This window comes from Convolutriloba macropyga, chromosome 7 (assembly GCF_964194025.1).
Source record: "Convolutriloba macropyga chromosome 7, txConMacr16.3, whole genome shotgun sequence".
Lineage (NCBI taxonomy): Eukaryota > Metazoa > Xenacoelomorpha > Acoela > Convolutidae > Convolutriloba > Convolutriloba macropyga.
The window spans coordinates 3,963,951-3,988,799 of NC_134474.1; the positions used below are offsets into that span (position 1 = coordinate 3,963,951).

A 24,849-nucleotide genomic window follows, 5' to 3' on the forward strand; every position below is an offset into this window, starting at 1 on the left:
AAATCTATACTGAGAGATGTGTTTATTTACTTTACACATTCTGCATACTAAATATTGATTGGGATTATTAAAATGAACAACCATATGATTATGTTTTTCTCTATATGTTATGATTTCATTAAATATGAAACATTGGAATGGTTTACTTTGACATTTATCACAACTCCAACACCAAGCCTTATTTTTACATTTATCACATTTGGTACCAATCATTTTTATAGTATTGAAAAGCTATATAAATAGTTTTATTTCAAAATTTGGCATATAAAATTGAATCAACAAGATTATACCCGTTACATTCATTCCACGAGTGAGCGAGCTCAATCTCATGGACAAGTCCAATCTCGAAGTGAGCGAACTCAATCTCATGGACAAGTCCAATTTGGAAGTGGACAACTCCAATCTCATGGACAAGCTCAATCCCATGGACAAGCTCAATCCCATGGACAAGTCCAATCTAGAGCTTCTAGTATGGCAGTCCACATGTTAAAAAATAAAAATAAACCAGTAGATCTGCGAAGCAGTTTCACTGATCTGCGAAGCAGTTTCATTGATAAGGAAAGACAAAAGATCAATCTGAAGGTTTAATCAAATAAATGAAGAAATAAAAGAAACATATGATAAACTCTATGCAAAATTAAAACAAAGAGAAGAAGATATGCGTGAGTCATTGCGAAAGGCAGAAGCAAAATATTATCCAGACTTAGATCCATGAAGTGGTTACACCAATAAGGATTTAGGTTATGATAGGGATAAGGATAAAGATAAGACTCATTTGATGATATTGTCTATGTTCAAAAGCCTAAAACAAAAAGGATTAGATGTGAAGAATGTGATGAAGAGATGACTCGAAAGAATTATAACAGACACATTCAATCACTTAAACATAATAAGAATGAGCGAATGTATAATAGAAATAAAATTATTGAGAGTGCTAATGAGGATGGAATAAAAGTTACTAATGAGGATATAGAACAAAAATTGGATGAGCAGTATACACAAAGTGGTTACACCAATATAGAAGAAGGAATGAAGTTTTGCAATAGTTGTGATATGTATCTTGATAATAATACTGCTTATAATAAACATGTAACAACATTAAAAAAATAGGAATAATGTAAGATTGGTTACTAGGGGAAATAGTAAGGAATGGAAGTAAGTTTGATTGTATGATATGTAAGACAAGTCTGAATCAATATAGTGTTGACCAACTTTTAAAAACAAAGATGCATCTAGATAATGTTACAGGTAAGAGTAAAGATAATATATCTAAAGATCAACCAAGCAGCTTCACTGGTATAACTGAAGGATATTGCAATATATGTAATACTAGATATAACAATAAAAATGAACACAATGAATCAGATGAACATAAGGAAAATGTTAATCAGAAAAAACTTGTTGATGGGAAGTGGCGAGATAAAGTTAATGATTCAGGATTAGATCATAACATGAAGCATAATCAAATAATAATAACTAGTAGTTATTATGAAGATCCTAAATTCTTAAATATACTGGAGTCATTGCATGACATACATCCCCATATTAAGTTTAACACCTTTGATGTAGTTAAGTATACAAAACCTACGGATGATAAACTAGAAGAAAACGAATTCACCTTTCGGTTAATGACTAGGCAATATAATGGTGCACATGACTTGGATTTATTGAATGGGGAACTAGAGAAAAGAATGCCGGAACAAGAAATGAATCAATCTGGATGGAGTATGCAACGATTTGTTAAAAGGACAATGTACATACATAGGTTTTATCCTAGTGGTGGATGTGATAATGAGTTACCATTCACATCTAGATATATACTTAATATACATAATACTGATAATAAGTGTTTGCTATGGTGTCTAATTGCTTATCTACATTCTGCGCCACATAATCACAGTAGAGTTAGTAATTATAATAAACCAGAATATATTAACGAGATAAAATTACCAATAGGAGTTACACCCTTATTATCACTTAAAGAAAATACAAGAACTAAATAAAGATAAAATATTAATTAATGTGTTTAATCTAAATAAAAATAAAACTATTAATCCTGTATTAATTAATCATAATGATCCTAAAGGATGTAATATATTATACTGGGATAATCATTACTTCCTATGTAAAGATGTATCATTCTTATTAAGAAAATCATCTAAACATATATGTTATCCATGTCTAAAATGTTGTGTATCATTTAGAACAGAAGATACATTAAATAAACCTTTAGAATTATGTAAAACACAGGAACATGTAGGAAGAAGAACATTCCATAAAGATGATTACCTAAAGTTTGATAAGTTCCATTATAAAAACAGAGTACCATTTGCTATGTATTATGATTTTGAATGTATAATAAAAGATGGTAAACACATTCCTATTGCTTGTGGTTTATATATAAAATGTGACTATCCTGATATATAAGAAGATAAGTATGAATGTAACTGTGGTGAAAAAGTAGTTGATGGGTTTGTAGAAAGAGTAGATTATTATAATAAATTATTTAAAGATATATTTAGTATAAATATTCCATTGAAAGAAGAGACTATTACTCCGTTATATAGTAGATGTTATTATTGTAATGAGAACTTGGGTGAAGACCCGGGAACCGGCTTCAAAGATATCGTTAGAGATCATGATCATCTAAATGGTAAATTTAGAGGATATGCTCACAATAAATGTAACCTCCAAGCTAAGAATAATTTTGTACCAATGTATGCATTTAATTCTTCTAATTATGATAATCATTTATTTATAACTAAACTAGCAAAGAAGATGGGTGAGAAACACCATGGACAGAGTCCCATTAGACTTAAAGTATTAACTAAATCTGATGAGAATTATATTAGTATTGATATGGGTTATGCAAAAGCATTAGATATGTTTGGGTTCTTCCATCCACTTAGCTTAGATGCTATAAGTAAAACATTGACTAATGAAGAATGTATAACATTAAATAAATGTGGCTTAGAAAGACGTAAAGGTATATTCCCATATGAATGGTTTGATAGTATAGATAAACTACATGAAACAACATTACCACCCAAGGAAGCATTCTATTCTAAGTTGAAACAAAGTGGTATTACAGATAAAGAATATAAGCAAGCAATTGATTGTTGGAAAGATACTTAATGTGAGACAATAAAGGATTATATGATGTTATATCTTAAAACAGATGTATTGTTATCAGTTGATGTATTTGAGAAATTTAGAGCTATGTGTTTAGAATATTATGAAATAGATCCATGTTACACATATTCTACTCCTGGGTTAACCTGGTTGTGTGGGTTGAAATATACTAATGTTAGACTTAAGTATTATACAGGAAAAACAGTTATTATTTATGATACAATACAACATGGTATTAGAGGTGGGTTAGCTTCAGTATTAAGTGATTGTCATGTAAAATGTATAAATAAACAGATAGATCCTGAGTATACTGGTAAAGAGAATTATTTAAAGTATTTAGACTTCAACTCATTATATGCTTCTGCTATGGTTCAAGCCTTACCTACTGGTGAGATTAAAGTATGTGAAGAATTTGGCTGCACTAGATCTGGCTCTAACACTGGTTATATCTACACCATTGATATTGAGTATAGTGATGAGTTGAAACAGAAAACAAATAAGTATCCATTCTTCCCTGAGAAAACAAAAGCACGTTTAGATCAATTTACAGATTATCAAAATGTAAACAAAAAGAAAGGATATAAACCTAATGAGAAGTTAATGCTAAAATTATTAGATAAGGTAGATTATGTAATAGATTGAGAGATGTTAGATTGGTATTTAGCTAGTGGTTTGAAATTGGAAGATATTACAATTAAGCAAAAGTTAGAATATAGTAAGAGTGATTGGTTAAAGCCTTATATTGAGTTTAATATTAAGAAAAAAAAGGAGGCTAAAGCTAAGGGTGATAAATTTGGGGATGTATTCTTTAAGTTAATGAATAATGCCTTCTATGGAAAAACAATAGAGAATGTATATGATAGACAAGATATAGAGTTAGTTAATGATGTAGATAGATATATTAAATTAGTAGAAAATATTGGTTTCAAATATTCTGTAGAGTTTGAGGATAATTTAGTAGCCGTACATAAAACGAGAGGTAATGTTAAATTAGATAAGTTTAATTATATTGGATTTGTTATATTAGAAAAAGCTAAACTATTCATGTATAAAGCTATATATGATTACTTTGAGAAAGAGTTAGATTGTAGTTATTATTACACAGATACAGATAGTATATTTATAAACATAAATATTCCATTAGATAGTACTATAGAAAAGGAAAAGAATAAGATAAAAGATATTTTACTTAATAATGAGTTAAGTAAGATGAAAGATGAATTACCCAATGATACTATTATATAAGCATGTTTCCTTAAAGCTAAAGCATATTTTTACAATACTGTTAAAAGAGAAGAAGAGAAAAAGTTAAAAGGTATAACTAAAGCCACTATTAAAAAACAGATTACAATTGAAGATTATATTAATGCTATATATGAAGGTAAAACTAAATATGTAACTAATTATACTATTGATAGTAATAAACATCACTTAGAAACTAAAGAACAATATAAAATAGCTATTGATCCATTTGATGATAAAGGTATTAGAGATAGTAATGGTGAATTTAGGTTTTACCAGTGAAGCTGCTTCGCAGATAATTCATTTTTAAAAAAAAGATAGTAAAATTTAAAAAAATTATAAATGAGTTAAGCTGGTTTTTTTGTTCAATTTTTTCGCAAGTTGGCTTTACGTGCTTTTTACACGGTCTCACTAGTTTAATACTAGTATATGGGGACGTCCACTGGAGTCAGTGGGGATAGAACCCGAACTATCCGTCTGATAATTGTTAATCACCAGCTTAACTCTGTACTAGTGGCTTGCACTAAGTGAGACAAGAAATGATAAATTTAAAATATAAAAGAAGTGAATATAGAGTAGTGGATATATAAAGTGAATTAGAGTAATGTGTATATGGGTACCGTATTGCGGCTCTATGTTGCGGAGGTACCCATATACACATTACTAGTTTCACTGAAAAATTGGTCGCGCAAAAAGTCTGACCAGAGGCCTCTTGGGTCTGGCTTGGTCTAATTAGAGGCACACTAAGGGGGTCATAGGGGGTCATACTGTCGCACTAAATTCGTACAATTCCTTGGGTTGCACGAAGGTCTGATCAGAGGTCATTTCAGTCTGGCATGGTCTGGTCAGAGGTGGCTTTGGTCTGGGACCTTAAAATGGCTACAATATAATTGACATATTCAAACGAATCACTCAAGAAAAAACCCGACTGTGAGAAAATATTCATTTGCTGGATTCAGTTATACACTCAAAATAAAGTTCAGGTAAAATGTCCTGAAAAAATACACTTGAATTTTCAAAAGTCTTTCGGGAAAATTTCTTCCACCTGAACGACACCCGAAGTAACCCCAATTTTATGTGAAATTTACTTTAAAAAATTCAGGGTTCACTGGCTGAACTTTTACCTGAACCCACCTGAAAATTACCTGAAAACTGCGCTGTTGTGTCCCCTAGAATTCGTATTTTTTGTTTTATTTTTGTTTTGTTTGAAGAAAGTTTTTTCGTTGTTCCATTGCTGAATGCATATTAACTTTCTTTCAGGTGCTTACACTTGAATCAACTCCTTGAGGTAAAAATTTACCTGAACTACAGTTCAGATGATTCAGGTGCCTGTACACCTGAAATTCTCCTGAACTTCCGATTACCTGAACACGGTTCAGGTAAATTTGCCTGAACTTTTTTCAGAGTGTGTAAATTATACTTATCTGCTTAATTTACATATCGATAGTAATAATAGACTTTATAAAAAGTTTAAAAGAGTTGAAAGTAAAGGCGGAGGCGAGGAAGTTGAAGAAGTTCATATGTCTGACAGAAAAGCAAAGTAGTATTGAATCCCTGGTCTTTACCTGGAATTATGAAAAGAACGTTCTCGACCAGTTTGGATGGAACTATGAAAAGAATTAACCTCTAGACTTTAACTAGGGTCATCGACCGTGTAATTTATTTCAATATTTACACCCCCCACCACCACTTGGAATTAACAGGTCTGTTAATAAATTCCAGGTCTCGACTAGGGATCACATTAGAAAATTCCATTGGTGGGGCACTAAGTGGAACATTACGTGTTAATTCAGTCTAAATTCTTTCGATGTTCTTCATTTGAACTCATTTTCGTTTCTTAATGAAGAGAACTTTTACGTAAGTTCCTCCGAAAAGTACAACAATGTATATGATCTGGACCATGATACTGAGCCAGAGATCTCCAGTATCGTGATTAATCCCTTGTTGGTCCAGAACGTCCAATCCACTCTCACATGTGTTCTGGTCTGAGTATGTGATGTTGTCCAACGTAAAACTTCGCGACCCACAGAACTGAAAAATAAAAACAATTTGTTATATTTTACATACAATAATAAGAGTACATTCCTTACCTTAATAAACACTTCGAAATTTCAGTATAAATATACCATAAATTTAGTTCAAAATAACGTTCAGAATCTAATAGTAAGTGCAAAGTCGAGTGCTCCTACATCAAGTAACACCTTAGGTGGTACAACCTAATAACAAAATCGTCTCCCTTGTGTGTCTATTGCAAGCAAAAGATCAGTACCTGAATCTGTTTTTCCAGCCTCAAATGCCTAATTAAACTGTTCAAGCAACTCCTCTGGGAATCGTTACTATGGAAGACTTAGCAGAGCTACTTAGCCTTAGCAAGGAGCAATTAATACCGGATTGCAATCTCATCAAGTTTAATGGTGATCCCCGCAGTGGCACGAATGATGCGGCCAAGTTAAAAGCAACATTGATTCGCAAGCGTTGACCGACTATCTTCAATTGACGTACCCGAAATTACTGGTACCAGGAAAAGCCGAAGCTGTCATTGCAAAGTTTGCCTAATGTGGGGAAATGGAATTTAGACAGCCCTAAGTAGTTAGCACTGTGCATCTTGACAAGTAGGAAAATTACCCATCAAAAAAATTGCACAACTCTGATCAGATTCATAACTTTGGCCTTGGTATCCTGTCTAGTTGGCGTTTAAGGTCTTTGTCCTGTCATACAGACATTCACAGTTCAACTCTCCTGAACTAAGCAATTCAAAAGCTGCCACCGAACTTGATGGATCTGTGATCCTTGCGTACTATGAAAAGAGGTTTGATTCGAACTAATATGTTAGGTTGTAATAACTGCTTAGAACGGAGAGCCATGATCGAAAGAAAAAAAATTACCATCAGAAAAAATTGAAATCACTAAAATATTTGTTCAATGAAAACCAAAATCTATTCTAAAGCCTTTGCGTCCGATTCAAAGCAATCCAAACCTAACAAACATTCTGAAAATTCAAAGCTTGATTATCCACAATTGCCGCTTTTCAAGTCACAACTTGAGATCTGGCAAGGTGAGATCTTCAACGAGTTGACTCCAGCGCAGCGTGCTGGATTAGCTGCGGAACATCAACTTTGCTTTGGTGCCTGAATGATAAATATTTATTCCGTACCTGCTCGAATCAACAAAAATGCACACATGAGTGCTGTCGTACGACACACCATTGAAAGAGGTGCGCTAAAGCGCAAGTATACTCGAATGCGATATGGAATCGTTGGTTGAACGAATATGTCTCGCGTTGAGCCGCTGCTCCAAATGGAGAACTCAACCATCCGAAGCGTTGAGAACCTGCATTTAGTGTGTTTAGTTGGTGACGACAGCCCTAGGGCCACTATCTTCTGACTATAGTGTCAAGCCTTCGTTACGTTGACAACGGCACGGCAAGGTCTGCCGAAATACGAACGTCGACCAGAACCCCGTTACTTAAAGTCTGTCCTTGAATCATCACCTTTGGCGCCGGAGGATGTTGCCGATGCAAATGCAGAAAGCAATTAATTATATTGCGCTTCTGCATAATTTATTCTAAACTCCCGTAGCTTAACGGTTAAAAGCTAGAACTTCAAAACTATGGTCGTTGGTTCGAGCCCGAACTATTCCGAGCTTTTTTTTCCCATAAAATAAGAAAACTTGAAGGTTGTTAGGTTGAACCTTATAGGTTTTTCGCTTTTTTCAATCTTCAAAACAACATCAAAGGATACGTTTGGTGGACAACCTACTGGTTGTCTAATGCAGGCAAAAAGCTTACGTTTTGTCTTATTTTAGAGTCTTATATGTTATCATATGATTATGTGAACGCCTTCTATGTTTTGACGGCTTTATTCTACACCAATATAGATCTTTAAATAATCCTCGTTGAGAGTTTGCTTATGTACCGATACATAGCAAAAAATCTCGAAATTGTGTGTTAAATCTTTATATTTTTTTCTCAAAAATTAACTGATTTTGGTTACACTCGCAACGAGAACAGCACAATGTTAGTATTTCATAGAGTTCTAAATGTTGAACCACAAATAAACCTAAGTAAGATAAACAGTAATATACTTTTGTTATAATTTCAGCATAACTATAGATGAAAGTAAAGAACAAACTTCAATATCCTCCACTTGGGTGGCAGTTATGGGCCCCAGACTGTGTCTCACAATACTGAGCCAGTTAACCCAGCGGATCCAGGGTTTCAACTCTTTCACGTTCATCATCAGCCCACCGAAGATCATGTTTGTTATGTAAGACAAATTTACAAAAGCCGCTGCGACTGCAAATTGACCAATCATGACTCCGAAGAAAAATGCGACTCCACACGCGGCCATTGTAGAAAGTATGCACACAAAGAGACAGAAAAAGAACTTTTCAGCGTCCGCCTCTAAGCCACACATCCAGTAGAATATTGTCACAAACAGTATTGTTGGGAAAAGGCGTCTGGGGAATAAGTCGGTGAAAAGTTTGGCGAAGAAAAACGGCGATGCCTGATAATATCCATTAGCCAGCTCGTGCAGAAACAGGTTGCGGTCTTTGACGAATACTTCGACACTTGCGATGTTAGTCCACATCAACTCAGCAGTCATGAAGAAGATAGCGCCGTATATGTTCTGGAATCCAGACTCGTCATGCTGGATGTTCCAGAAGAAAATGCCACAAAACAGTGACAGAAAAGCCATGGTTGCCAGCTCTATCACGCTGACTTCTGGGTTGCGCGCGTAGTTTACCATTGCCCGCTTGGTTAGGTAGTAAAACTGCATGAACCAACTTGCAGCGTACTTGAGATCCGTTTTAGCAGGGTTCGAGACTGGGTCTCCTCTGTCGTAAATATCAGAGCATTCTTTCAGCAATGACTGATTTTCTTCAGAGTTCCTGAAAATGGAGGCCAAATCTTTTTTGTCGCTTTCATTAACGTTGAAAAAAGCTTCCCGGTTTACTTGTCGAGACTGCAACTCCAGCTCGGTACTTCCGTTTTCATTATGGTCTCCAGATTTTGAGGCATCGCCGTGGAATCTTGGACTGTCATGCTTTAGAATGCAGTCGAGAAAGAAATCCGGTGGGTTATTGAGGGACTCGCACACCAACCCTGTTGTCAACTGTTTCCATTTATTTTATTATTTCCATAGATATTACCTCTAATTTTCAAAACTCCTTCCCAGAAACTTTTTTTGACAAAGACTGGCTGAATTTTTCAGCGTTTCTTAATATTATACTTTTGACAAAGACTGGCTGAATTTTTCAGTGTTTCTTAATTTTATACTAGTGAATAATATTCAATTCTTTTTAAATTGAAATTGTAACAAATTCGGTAAAAGATATTGTTTGAAATATTGGATTCTTTTAACGAAGGATTGTATATTCTATTCTTGAGTTGTAAGAGAAAGTTAGCTGTCTACTAGGTTCTGTTCTTGCCATTATTAATATAACCATCAGAACTCCTTTCTCTGTTCAAAAACCTTACCACAAACATTACCGAAGCCAAGTAATAACCATCTCCATTCCAGTATCCCCCACTTCCTCCTTTAAATCTTTAATCCCCCAATACGCCCCCCCCCCCCCCCACCCACCACGTTGTTCTCCTCATCTACTAATGATTTTTTTTTTCACATAATAGCTCGATATAGAGTAAAAGATGTATGTTAAATTTTGAAAATAGAGACAGATGACATCCCTGTTGAGGCGAAGTAGTCGACTGCCTTGGAGACTTCCCCATGGTAGACAGTCTGTCCATTGCAAGAGAGCAGATGGAGACAGTCGAACTGTTTGAAGATTGAGAAGCGAGGCTGGTGGACACTGAAAACGATGGTTCGATTCCCATTCGTCGCCAGTCTCCGCAGAATCTTCATCACTGTCAATGAGGTGCTCGCATCAAGACCAGTCGTTGGCTCATCTAAAATGAAACTTAATCAAGTTAATCCAGCTATTGGTCAGACGGATCAGTGCGACCGAAAATTTCTCCAGACTGTGAGCTCGGTCGAAACGGACACCCCCCCCCCGTCAACAACCCAGGACCGTCTGGTCCATACCTGTCTTGGGTCGCGAACCCCATCCTAGGATTGGTTCCAATATTTCTTAAAACCCATAAAGCTTGATTTTTTCAAAAATTTTTTGATTTTAAATATTATTTGTAGTATTTGTAAATATATAATATTTTGTAAACTCGTATCTGGTTTGACTGGCAAAATTTAGCGCAAGGGTTATAAATTTAAAGTCTGAATAGAAAGACTGAATTGAATTATTTTTAATTTACCAATGTTTCAATAAACAAGTTTTTTGTGTTCACATTTTGTTCACCGCGTCACTTCATGGTCATTTAACTGATGTGCGATTCTTCAAGTGAGTGAAGTGTCTGTAGTTGTCGGTGTGTGGTGGGGGGGGGGGGGGGTTGAAATTTCAGTGTTGTGTGTGTGTGTGTGTGTGTGTGTGTGTGTGTGTATGTGTGTGTGTGTGTGTGTGTGTGTGTGTGTGTGTGTGTGTGTATGTGTGTTTGTGTATGTGTGCGTGTGTGTGTGTATGTGTGTGTGTGTGTGTGTGTGTGTGTTTGTGTATGTGTGCGTGTGTGTGTGTATGTGTGTGTGTGTGTGTGTGTGCGTGTGTGTTTGTGTGTTTTTGTGTATGTGTGTGTGTGTGTGTGTGTGTGTGTGTGTGTGTGTGTGTGTGTGTATGTGTGTTTGTGTATGTGTGCGTGTGTGTGTGTATGTGTGTGTGTGTGTGTGTGTGTGTGTGTGTGTGTGTGTGTGTGTGTCTGTGTGTGCGTGTGTGTGTGTGTGTGTGTGTGGGGGGGGGGGATATTTCAGCGTTGCGTGCGTATGGGGGAGGGGGTGTGTAACATACTGTAAGAAAAATGCAGTTTGGGTCTTGCGTGTACATTGAGTGTCTATGGAAGACCAACCAACTTACCCAGGAAAACAATTTGTGGACTGATGACGAGTTCCATGCCGATGTTGCACCTCTTCCTCTCACCCCCTGAGACTCCCTTGATCAACTCTGTCCCAACTTTGGAGTCCCCACACTTCTCCAGCAACAGATCTTTCAAAATCCGATCCACCAACGCCTGCAAAATAAATTCCATATCCAGCAGTTAAGTTTTATAAATACTTAGGTAATCATTCTTAAACAGCATCATTCTTATGCACAATTAATATGAATCCAGGGATCTTTTCCGTTTCTGCCCCAACCCCGCTTAGTGGGTGCATTTTTTCTGCTCTCCCAGACGCACGTGCCGTATTCATGCATAGTGATTTACTATGTAATGTCACGTGCTCTGTAACTCATGTGATCAATCACGACGGGCTAAAAAGAACAGCGTTTTCTCATTGGACTTACCATAAGTTTACCAAAAGTTGAAAACCCTCCTCTCAAATGAAAAAAAAAACTATCAGGACACAATTTTTTACGTAAAAAGTAACACACGAGAAAATGGCCAGTTACTTTATTTTCAGTGTAACTTCACTCGAATCTTTCGGGTTGGCCTTCATGAGTGTTCATGTAATTCACACGAGTTTTCGTGTAATTTCTCTTGTAAAACATTATATACCGGCTTTTATCACACAATTGTGAAAGATATTTTTGACGTGAAGAATCTTGCAAATTTTCATGTGAATTTACAGAATTTTTCCTTACATAAACTCCAAAAAATCATGTGCAATTACACAAAAAATTGTGTTTTTAAATGAGAAATTACAGCAGTGAAGTTTGCATTTTTACCGCTCCCTGTTGGCAGCAGTGAATATTTTTTCACCACTTAAGGTAAGAAATGCGTGTTGTTGATACATGATTTTTATGAGATCATGAGATCTCACACAAAAAAAGTTTTCAATTTTGCCCAAAAATTTGAAAACCCTTTCCTGAAATGACTAAAAGCCATCAACCTTGTTCAAAAGGCTTTGAGATTTGAAAACCCAGATCAATTGGACAGAATTTCCCTCAAGAAACGTTCTATGTCTCTATTAAATCTGTCTAAGCCGAGTGGAGTTTTCACACCAGAGCCATGCTAGACAGGTTGCAAACGTTTCCTGGTACAACTTGAAGACACAATAAAAAACGCGTCTTAAGCAAATACTACTGAACCCGAAACATGGGCAGCATACAGTTAACCTTATACAGCTCATCGGTGAACAATGGAGGTTCGGGTAAAACCTAGTCTGCTCAAAAGGCAAAAATAGGTCCAAAGATGGTCAACAATGTCGAGTCAGATCACACATTGCATCACAATGGAACCAAATTAATTTGGCTCCATCAATTTTTCACAGATACTTCAAAAAAAAACAGTCGCAAACCAATATGAATGTCACACTTCACAATGTTTAATCCGACAAGTCGGCAGAGGCAAACGAAAAAGGAGAGACTGTTGTAACTTGCTGATTATCGCTTAATCTAAACGACATAAATTTCGGTTTTTAACGAGCAACCTATTTGAACAGCGGTACTAAGGAACCGACACGGATGCAGTTGAAAAATCTCCCTTCGAATTATGATAGCTTCGGCGATGTGTTAAGCATGCTCTCATTTGCAAGAAGGCGATCCTAGTCACAACGTGGCACTGTGAATTACGACACCTTTTAGGAAATGTAGCCAGCTCTCCTTTGATGTACGTACATTCAGAAGGAACCTGATTATTACAATAATCAAAAAGCAAGCCATTTCTTAGAAAATTTAGTCGCTCTATTGATCATGGAAGTATGCAGCCCGCAAGATGCTGCCCGAGTCAAGGTTTCAACTCTCATAATCGCAAAAAAGTAAGAATTGCGATGAGTATACGGTCAATAGTTGCATGAAATGCAGATTTTAGCGCTGAATCTGGTGAAATCGAAAAAAATTTCACCGCCAAAAATTTGATATCTTGCGTCGATTCACCGGTAACAATCACTGTAATTTTTCTTGCGACAAAATGCTGTAAGCAATGCGGTTTTCAGTGGTGAATTTTTTTGTCACCGCTCCCTGTTGGTAAAGCAATGGTAACAAAATTTCACTGGTACCGAAACAAAACGCAAAAATTCACTCCAAAACAGGAAAAATTGCACGTTTTCCACGCATAATTTTTCCATAAATTGGAATGAATATCATTAAAACTCAAAAGCGATATCATAGAAGCAAGTGACAGGTTAACCAGTGGACGAAGAACTGATTAAAATGCAGCAGGTCAGAGGTTGGAACACCTTTATTTTTTGTAGAAAATCCTCTATATCCGGTGAAAATAAAAGTTTCAGCGCTAAAAACCGCAAATCTTGCAAAATTTAATCGCTGAAAATCGCAAATTTTTTTTTAAAAAAACCCTTGTTTTCACCGCAGTCGACGCTAAAATATGCGGGCGTTGAGTGGTGAAAATAATTTTCTCAGCACTTTTAACCGCAGTTCTTACATTATTTTTTCGACAAATCCCAGACCCGAGAGCCTTGTTTGATATCCGTGTCACCGAGAGAGTCAAGAGTGCCGGAGATCTGTTCAGACAAAAAACAAAGGATGTCACAAGAAGTACGGCTGCCTTACTTCATTATTATTCAGTATGCACGGAAACATGGCCAGAAACAGTAATTTTTTTCAAGAATACTATTCCCGGGTCTCCTGTTATACGACTTTTTTGATTTCTTACCAGGTCATATATGGTTCCTTGCAATCATCATATGTCATAAGATTCTTAGAAAGCATGCTAAGACATATAGGATTTGTTTGATTGCTTAGTAATCATAAAAAGGTCTCATATAATTTTTTGGGACTCACACAGGGATTGAACAAAAATAGAAAAACTGTTTAAATTTTATTCTTGGTAGAATTCATATTATTTTTGGAAGTTATACGAGGTCATAAATGGTACATAATACTTTCACTGATGACGGAAAGTTCCCGTATAAAGTATGCAGTGGAAATTAATATTTAATATATTGTATGTGCAACCCTTGTTTGACTATTTGGCAAACCAAAAATTTTGGACTTCTGGGAAATTGTGAAAAAGTTAGATCCGACAAAAAGTTTTCCCTGTTTCTAATAAATGATCAATTATACAAATAAACTTTTTTCCGAGATTATGAAATTCGAATCATTTAAAGAAGCTCCATCTTTTTGCCCATCTTTGCAATAAGTGTTGCATTTCAGGATATTTTGGCGGATCACAAAGCGATTCCAGTGAATCACATAAGTGATACCTTATCGATAAATAAATGAAAACGTTAAGTGAGTGGAGAAAGTTGTACGATTCTTATTAATCATACTTGGATCATAAATGATTTCTTGGTAATCATACAAGGATAATATATGATTCTTTTGGTTACAAAATAGGATCATACTGAGAAATCAATTATGAGATCGCAAAAACGTCAACCTGGGAGTGATAGGCAGTCTCAGGACGGGATAAACCATATGCAAAACGATCATCACGGGATCAGAACGAGGTTCTTTTGCACTGCAACGTGTAAAGTGCGCTATCGGCAATGGTCGCAATTAATCGACACCGATCGACTGAGTTATTTTTTGACATCAGATTAGAAATTATATATTATAATTGATCTTTGCAAGTGCACCTGATCAACTAGGCATGAATTGGGGCTTGGCATTAGAACTGAGCTCCGTTAGTTGGCATGCAGGACTAGTTGGAATTAGATGTGAGTTGAGATACATACTTTTGTATTCTGAGGGGAGTCAGAAGGGAGTCTGAGGTTGGCAGCGAATGTGATGTTCTCTCTCACTGTCAGAGAACCTGTTAACACGTCATCCTGCACCACGTATCTGCAGAACACATCCCACATCAAACAGACTTTATAGCGGTCATGCTTGAAAATTAATCAAAATCACGAAGTAGTAAAAAAAATTGATGCTAGAATAATTCCATGGAATCGTAAAAAAAAATCTGATCCTAAAAAATTTTAATGAAAAAAGAACAAACAGGGAAAAATTGCGCTGTTTCATTTGGCGCACAACCAAAAATGGACCCAAAGAGTTGTTTTGTTCGAATTAGGTTTGTGGTTTGTGACTCTCAATTTATGAAGTAGAGTAATTGTAATCCAATTGTTCAAATTTGATATGATCTGGATTGGCTCAGAGAATGAAAGATCAAAATGAATTTAATTTAGATTTAACTTCTAAACATTGGATTTGCTCCGGAATTTCACTGTAGTTTATTTCGTTCCACCTATCATCAGTAGATTCGAGGTGAGTTATATCCATAACTAATTGATAGGTCACACTATTGTCAGTTATCTGTAGTTAGCGTTATTTACTCTCAGTTTTGGTTTCAAATTGTTTCCTTTTCGATTTTCGACGCCCGTACCTTAGTCGCAGTGGGTTTCAGCGCTGTACCATTGATTTTCAATAGTAACCATTACTGTACCAGACAAATAGCAGTATAAATACTTTTGCCAGTCTGCCCAGAGTCGATTAAGAAACACCCCAGTCTGTTTTTTTTCTTCGCAGCATCATTTACATTATTGGTTAACACTGCACAGAATGTCTCAGATCAGACTGTACATACGAAGAACTAACAGACTGTACATAGCAAATTTTGAAAATTTCGAATGACTGATATCATGCATGAAATTTTCAACGTGGCGATACCCGGAGCTGCATTCTAGCTTAACTTGTACATACTACACCACAATTAACTGACACATCGACTTCCACCGACTTCCGCCGACCTCCGCCGACTTCCGACATCCGCCGACTTCCACCGACCTCCGCCGACTTCCACCGACTTCCGACCTCCGCCGACCTCCACCGACCTCCGCCGACTTCCGACCTCCGCCGACTTCCACCGACCTCCGCCGACTTCCGCCGACTTCCGACCTCCGCCGACTTCCGCCGACTTCCGACCTCCGCCGACTTCCACCGACCTCCGCCGACTTCCACCGACCTCCGCCGACTTCCGCCGACTTCCGACCTCCACCGACCTCCGCCGACCTCCACCGACCTCCGCCGTTTCTACCTGAATAATGTGAATGCACCCGTGTATTTATGTTACTTATGTGCATCTTACGAGCAGTCTGTTGCAAGTACATGTACATGTAAGATACATTAGGCGAGAAAGAATGTGCATAAAATTTGCATGCATATGACTCATTAGGTTGATAAAATACAGCCTATGCATAACCAGAAGTGACATGTACATAGTAATGATCTTCAAAAAATGCATGATGCAAATTGTACTGATTCAGGGCTGCAAAGCTCCTTTAGGAAGCTCCCGGCGTAGTTTTGCGAAATGGTTTTTTATTTGACAATTGTTGCATTGTCAACCCTGAGCTGGGAAAACCTGTTTGAAAATGGAAGTTCAGATATCCTATTAGATCCACAATTGGGATATTGTGTCGGTCAATGTCGTTTCATTGTTGTAATCTGTTGAGAAATTTGTGAATTTGATATCTCGTTGAAAATTAGCGATAAAACTGGCTGTGTTGTGTGATGTTTGGTTAGAAATACTTGTCTTGCGAGTTCGGTCATAGACGACTATTATAATGTTAATTGTGTGCCAGCACTCGGTTTGGTATGTTCGTTTCTCTAGAAAATTTTCTCCGTATTTTTGCTATCAAGCTAGTTTGCGATATAGAGGTATCAAATGATTGTTTCTTTATTTCTCCCTTGATTACACCAAAAAGACAGCTCTCATAGGGCTCCGCAGAATTTTTCTACTCGCTATTTGTTCGCTTTTTGTTTTATTACGTGTTAGAGTCAAGTACCGATCAACGTTAATTTTACGATGTTTGACAAAAACATGTCCACAGCTCTCGTGTCTTCATTCCTCCTCCATCCCGTAATAAGAGTCCTTTGAAAATTTTTTTTTATTCGCTCATTACTAAACTAAATTGCGCGAAAGCAGTTTTGAATCGTGTTAAAAGGTTGAGAGAGAACAACCTAATGTAAATTGTGCATACGATAAGCTTGACAAGAAGCTTTACTTGTTCAGCGTATACTTGGCTAGAGAAAAGAAGCCTTGAGGAAGAAGAAAGAACATGAAGAATGGGTTATAAGAGATGCCCAAGTTCGAGAGCTTAAGACCAGTTGGTGTAAGTGGGTAGCATACTAGGCTTGCAAGTAAGAAATGCTGGTTCGAATCCAGCACTGGTCCATTTTCACAGTAGTTGAGCTTGAATAGACCCCCTAACAAATTGCATAAATTCCCAATTTTGACATCACGGAGGATACCAATACATTTTATCTTCTGATTCTTTTGATTGGTTCATTTCGGATTATTGCGTCACGCTCTGATTGAGTTATACCTTCAACCTCTGCTTCAACTACTAGCCTACCACGTAGTGTAAATTTGTCGGGGTTCTCCCGATAGGGTGTAATTGAGTCTCTTCCTTTTGTGAATATGACCAATTTGATATTCATTTTCTAACCCTCCAATCGAATTTGTGGTTCAAGTGTGAGTTTCTTCTAAAATGGTTCGATGGCCAAGAGCGGTTGTCCTGAGACTTTGGTTGATAACTGCGGCATGTGATATTCTTCTTTGTAATGTAGATTATTTTTAGACCAAGTGTTGAAATTTGTTGACCACGAATCCACGATCAAAATAATTTTTTTTCAGTGTTTACTTCTAAAAATCGGATTTGTTCCGCAATTCCAGACAGTTTTATATAGTTGACACTATAAACCAAAATGATGTTGTTCATTAATTTCTATCGCCAAGAAAAAACCAGAATGAAACAATTGAGAGAAAAAATAATCAGATTATGGATAAGATTAATGAAAGCGTTATGAACACATGAATTTCTACCCGAGTCGAAAACAGAAGTTAATCTTGCAAGATCTTACAAGATTAACTTCTGTTTTCGACTCGTGTAGACAAAGGGAAAACAGGTGATGGGTGAACTAAAACTTGACCAGATCAGCTAAGGCTTGGTGATTGACTTTGCATATATTGTTTCAAACTTTATGGATATACCTTAAGGTCCATTGGATTAGAATATCCGGATCTCCCCCCCCCCCCCCAGTACGTTATGCGCCCCCAGTTACAGAGCACGCGTCATTACATAGTAAATCATAATATAAAAATATGGCACTTGCGTCTGAAAGGGGGGTGCAAATAATATGCGCCCACTAAGCTGGGGGGGGGGGGGGGCACAAACGGGAAAGATCCGAAAATTTTTCCATAACCAATTGTGTTTGAGCTAACCCTGAGATGAGTCTGTAGTTGTTAGGGAATCTCTGTCCATTCAGAAGAATGTTCCCATTTAGTTCCTTCTCATTGAATGACTTCCTGTCAGCCAGTAGATCAATCAGACTGGTCTTACCTGAGCCAGATGGACCCATAATTGCTGTCAACCCTGAAGTAAAAAAAAGTACAACTGTTCAACTCAGTATAACTCAGTTATGCAGCGGAAATTGTTCTGAATTTATGCTTCAAAACTATATTAAGCGGTGAAATTACATATTTTAGCGGTGAATTGTGGTGAATTTTTGTATGATCACAGCTTACTCTAGCGGTGAACTTACATAATTTCGCCGCATTTAACCGCAAAATTATATTCAAAATTTGCGGTGAAAAAACAGCTTTTCACCGCTTATCTTACATATTTTTCCGATTTTTTGCGTTCAGATTCTTGCAGTAGTAAATTGTTTTAGCTTTTGCATGGGCCTTTTTCGCTTCTTTGAGGACTATGTAAGTCTCAAAGAATGGAAGTCTATGTAATTTATGTAAGTTCACCACTAAGTTATGCAGTGAATTTATGTGATTTCACCACTTTCACTGCTGTTCTAGCACAATTTTACCACATTTTTTCTAAGCGCTGAATTTATATAAGTTCACCACTAAGTTAAGTGATGAATTTATGTAATTTCACAACCTTCACTGCTTTTCTCCCCAAATTTTACCACTTTTCGTCTAAGCGGTGAGTTTATGTAAGTTCACCACTAAGTTAAGTGGTGAATTTATATAATTTCACCGCATTAACTGCTGTGCTCACAAAATTTTAACACTTTTTTCCAAGCGGTGAATTTATGTAAGTTCACCACTAATTTAAGCGGTGAATTTATGTAATTTCACCGCATTCATCGCTTATCTTACATAATTTGGACACTTTTTTCAAAGCGGTGAATTTATGTAATTTCAACGCTAAATTCAGCGGTGAAATTATGTAATTTCACCGCTGCCAGGCGATTAAGTTTTTTTCGCCGCATACACCGCCTGATTAATGTAAATTCACCGCATTCACCGCTTATCTTACAAAATTTTCCCCATTCACCGCTTATCTTACAAGTTTGCGTTGAATGGCGGTGACACCTCGGCCCGTGAACTGTAAAGCCGATAAAAAGTTGACAATGATATACGTTCATTACTACAGCCAGTCCTGGCTATTACTAGTTATACAAATATTCATAAATAAACTTAGTTATAAATTACAGGTGCGCACAAACACTCATTAGTTTATTCACAAACGCATTTACAAATTATTTACAATCATTCACAAATGCTTATGAAAAAAAACTGTTCATGGATGGGTGTGGGGTTACTGTTGGGAGGAAAACGCGCAGACATATCCTATAACTGTTCAATAAAAGATGCAGAGATGATCGCCCCCCTCCTCTGACTTGTACTTTACGCCCCCCCCCCCCCCCCCTCCTCTGACTTACAGAGTTTTTACCAGACTCTTGTACTTTACGTGGCCAATGTTTGAAAAATTGAGTAGGCAACCCATGTGTCAAGAGCAGAGTTGTAAGTTGTGTGGAAAACACTGACACCGGACTAATTTAGTTCAACTTTGCTTAAAATGAACCCTTTCCCACAGATACAATACATAACTACCCCAATTCAATAAATCCTAATTGGTGATTTATTTAAGAAATGTCCCTCTTGTTACTAATTGTGCATTGAAAGACAAATATTGGTTTTGAAATTACCCAGAGCACTGTTCAGAAAAACAACTATGGATGCTGCTTAGAAAAATTCTTGCTTTATATAGTTCTTTCTGGTACACTCATTTAGATAACAAAATGAAAAAAGTTGTGTATCATTGTTCACCAGTACATTTTTGTTTTAAATGAAAACAATCTTTTCCAACAAATCAATACTGATCACGTCTTCTTTCAAGTCTTAAGACATGTGAGGACTTTCCAAGACTAACTCAAGACTTGTCAAACTTAGGTCAATTCTTGGCCGGAACGTGGAAGTGCTCGCATTTTCTTGTGCTTCCTATTTCATTTTTGAGGGTTTTGAGTGCATGTCAACATATATGTCGGTTTTTTTTTCGCTGCGAAACAAAAGAAATCCAACACCAAAATGTGAACAAGATTTGACTAAAGGTTTCTCAAGTCTTGACCCCGATTTGCTCAAGACAGTTCAAGTCTTAAGGTACATTTCTTTCTAGCTTTGAACCAATCATATAGACGCTTCATGAAAAGTTTTTCCTGTCTAAAATGACGCCGTATAGTTTGTTTTTAAAGATGCAAATTTTCCGGAAAGTTTTTGTTTCAATCTATGCATTAAAGTTAAAAGTTTTCTTGCAGTTAATTTAACTGAACGGTGCGCTGAACGGAAGTAAATTTGGGAAATATGTGCAGGTAGTTTCTACTTGCAAATGGCTTTATGTGCACTCTTTTCAAGTAATTACACCTGTACGTTTTTTGGAGTGTAAATCTGTGAATTTGGTCTCAAGTAATTACTAAAAAAATTGGCGCAATAAAAATTTAGGGCTAATTGCGTGCCCAAATAAGTTTTGTTTCCAAAAAACTAAAGCCTTATTGAAACTGGCTTTTCCGGACATTGGACACGTAGAGTGAAATAGTGTGCCGGTAAACCAGCCCCTTGTACCTAATTCCATGTGCGTTTTAGTACTGGGCCAGTATAACTGCAATTTCTCATCATTTTTGAATCATGGACTGATTCATGTCACTTTTTTGACTTCTCAGACTTGCATTCAGTCTGATTTTACAATAGTGTAAAAGGGGGCCAAGTGTAAAAAAAGTTCCTTACGGGGACAGACCCCAGAACCTCTCGCTCCATAGCTGGCTGTGCTCCTTTCTGCGCCACCTCAACTTGCCATATTTCAACTTTTGTGCCGTTAAAATGCTTGAAAGAAGCAAATTTTGAGCGAGAAAGCGAGCAAATTATATTACATGGGAGACTTACATTATTCACAGTTGCCCAGTACTGATTTACGGTGCTAGGAAAATTGGCCGACAGGGTGTTTAGCCGACAAGGAAAAAATGAGAAATTTAGCCGACAGTTTTATCATATTTTGTGATAAAAGTCCATAATTGGTCCAGAAATCAAAAGTTGGGCTGCGATAGATTAATATCAAGTTCCACCGGAAGCTGAGTCATGGCCACAGCCCGACAGACATGGGTTAGACATGCGTTACATTAGTTGGTGAAAACTGCGGTATATTTGTCCGCTTACGAAATAGCATTTTAAATTGACCAATCACAGCTTCAGAATATTTTTTTTGCTCATTTTACTTAAATTGTCGGTTAAATTTCTCATTTTTGGTTGTCGGCTTAACGCCCTGTCGGCCAATACGGCGGCCACCTGATTTACACTTGGAATTCAGTACGGCATATAAAGGAAGTGGTTGCCCGGGTCGAGACCGAATGGTTAACTTGTAAGAACTTGCAAGTTTCTGGCAAAAGATGGTTAACTTGTAAGAACTTGCAAGTCGAATTGTTAATTTGTAAGAACTTGTAAGTCGAATGATTAATTTTTATGAACTTTCAAGTTGTATGGTTAACTTGTAAGAACTTGCAAGTCGAATGGTTAACTTGTAAGTTTCTTGCAAGTTCGTTCCGGTCGAGCACATTTCTTATTGGTTAATTCAATTTAACGGTTCAGTCATTTACCGTAGAAAGTGCATGGGAGTTAGTTGCTCTGTTTTTGATAACATAATACAATTCAAGCTAAGTAGACTAAGTGGTTTCTTTTTGAATATTATCAATTCAAGAGAGTTCTTTTTGCAATTCCATAAGAAAAACTGTAGATCTGAATTAGCTTCTTCACGATTGCTTCTTTAAAAATGTTCCCAAACTATTGATTTTGATTGAGTCTTCAAACCTATATGTCAGTATTTTCTCAAAATAATTTAGTGGAACTTCATTTTTATACCCCTTTTTATACTTTAATTCACACTTTTCCAGATTCTCTTTTTCCAAAAGTACGTTTACATTCATGTCTTGCAGCATTTTGTTTACGGTTTAGTGCGTGTGTGTATGTGTTTGTGCGTGTGTGTGTATGTGTGTGTATGTGCGTGTGTATGTGTGCGTGTATGTGTGTGTGCGCGCGGTACGTGCGTGCGTGGTGTGTGTGTGTGTGTGTGTGTGTGTGTGTGTGTGTTAGTGTGTGTTTGTGTGTGTGTGTGTGTGTATGTTTGCGTGTATGTGTGTGTGCGCGTGTGTGTGAGTGCGTGGTGTGTGAGTGTGCGAATGGTTAACTTGTAAGTAATTGTAAGTGGAATGGTTAACTTGTAAGAGCCTTGTAAGTCGAATGGTTAACTTGTAAGAACTTGCAAGTAGAATGGTTAACTTGTAAGAACCTGCAAGTTTTTGGAAGAAAAACTTGCAAGGCGATGCATCGCTTTGTAAGAACTTGCAAGAAACTTACGAGTTCTTACATCTTAACCATTCGGCCTCGACCCGGGTGACCAATAATCTCACCTGGCTTGTATACTCCAGAGACATCCTGGAGGATCTTGCGTTGCTCCTTCTTTCGGAATCCGACCTCTACTGTGTAGCTGAGATTGTGACAGGAGATAACTGCTGCACTTCCCTTGTCCTCTATTCCCGATTTATCCCCTGCAAAATTTCAATCTCGTCACACAATTACTCTGGCTCATTAAAACACCCGCTTAGAGCTGTTAGAACCTATATACGCCCCAAAAAAAGGGTACGGGCTATACGTTCGTTGGGGATTATAATGGGGAAAAGCTTATGTAATAAATGAGTTTGAATTATTTCGGAACTGTCGACGTCCTTTACGGGTCTGTTTTTACACTTCTTTAATTAAAAGTTGTTGAAGCGGCTTTTTAATCCACTACCAATTTTGGGATCTATTCTGTTTTGCCCCCCCCCCCCCTCCAGCATAGTGGGCGTATATCGCTTACGCCCCCGGTGCGCGTGCTATTTTTTGCATAGCTATATAACGTATAATTTGGAACTGGGGGGCTTGAAAAACACGGTGGGTGGGTGGGGGTTTGGGTTTGAAGAGATCTCATTTTTGAGTATTTTGATAAAATGAGGTCTAAACATGGGTGCCTTTCCTTCTTAATTGTAATTGAAACTTATAATTTAGTTTTTATTTAGACTTACCACTATGCTCAAACTCAGCTTTCATCGTGGCCATGATATAATTACTCTGCTCAGACTCAAAGTTTACTAGTTTTATAAACTCAAAACTCAATGATGGCTAAGTATATCTCAGAAGGTTGTCTTCTAAAAGTATTTTTATTTATTCAATATTGATAATCAAGCTCTATCTTTTTGAATGCCAAACTGCCAAATTTGCATTTTTGTTCAATCTTACTACTTGCACAGTTCAATTATTATAAAAAAAATAATGCCAGAGATTTATTTTGATAAAACAAGTATATGCGAGATTTCTATAGAGATACAAACCAAAATTTGAAAGTCAATATAGCAATTAAAAAGCTCGTAGTTTGAGACCACAGGACACGAATGAACCGAATTTTCATTGATAATACAAAAGATTTGAACGTGTGTATAAATTAAAAGCATATCAAAAATTTGTTCATGAAAATTGTCCACCACTCCAAGGCAAAACTGAGCAGCTGAAAAACTTCGAGAGGGCAATAAAAAACCGTGTTGTAGTTTTTTTTAAATCAACTCGCGTTGTGACTGGAACATTTGCGTAACTTAATCTTACTAATGCTCTGGTTAGACTGCGACTTTTTTATCATTTTCTAATCTCCACTGTTCATATAGTAACTGGGATGATAAAAGAATGTGATAAACTTTGTACCAATGTTTAGCCCAAGACAAAAATCTTTCTGAAAGGATTATATTATTCAGATACTAAAAAAACGTACCCCCAGAATCCTTACTAATCAGACTGTTTTGTTTGCAAGTTGTCAGGTCAAAGTCAAATGCGAGCGCAGGATAATTGTTCCCGGGTTGTGGTGTCACCGCCTGTGATACGTATGGATACCTAAATAAATATCGAAACCTTTGTGTGTACTAAATTATTTATCCTCTATATCTATAAATATATCATGTGTTTTTATAACTAAAAGTTATGACTTCTAGTTATTCACCTATATTAATATTCCCGTTAGTCTACTAAATTATTTCATATTTTGTTCATGCTAGTTTATTATAAGTAATCATAATTTCATTTAGTCAGTCTGAATTCAAGTTACTCTGCCAACGCTCTTCATATTTCTAAGTTAAACTTAGCAGCGGATTCGCACCGCGTTTCCAATAATCAGAATTCGTAATACACAATTAGTTGTGTATTCGCTCAGCAATTCCTAACACATTCTTGAGACAAAGTATTCGCAACGCGAATCCTAAACTGTTCAATAAGAT

General features: G+C 36.7%; 1 protein-coding gene across 1 annotated transcript; it reads right to left on the minus strand.

Moving 5' to 3' along the window:
- Positions 1-6,098: 6,098 nt before the first annotated feature.
- LOC142342055 (broad substrate specificity ATP-binding cassette transporter ABCG2-like) lies at positions 6,099-23,781 on the minus strand. Its single transcript, XM_075393235.1, has 8 exons — positions 23,614-23,781; positions 22,963-23,100; positions 18,494-18,644; positions 15,009-15,114; positions 11,293-11,446; positions 10,074-10,282; positions 8,505-9,488; positions 6,099-6,405 (listed from the first exon to the last, which is right to left on the minus strand). The coding sequence occupies exons 1-8, from the start codon at positions 23,645-23,647 to the stop codon at positions 6,199-6,201; spliced, it is 1,983 nt and encodes a 660-aa protein (XP_075249350.1). The 5' UTR covers positions 23,648-23,781; the 3' UTR covers positions 6,099-6,198.
- Positions 23,782-24,849: the final 1,068 nt, after the last annotated feature.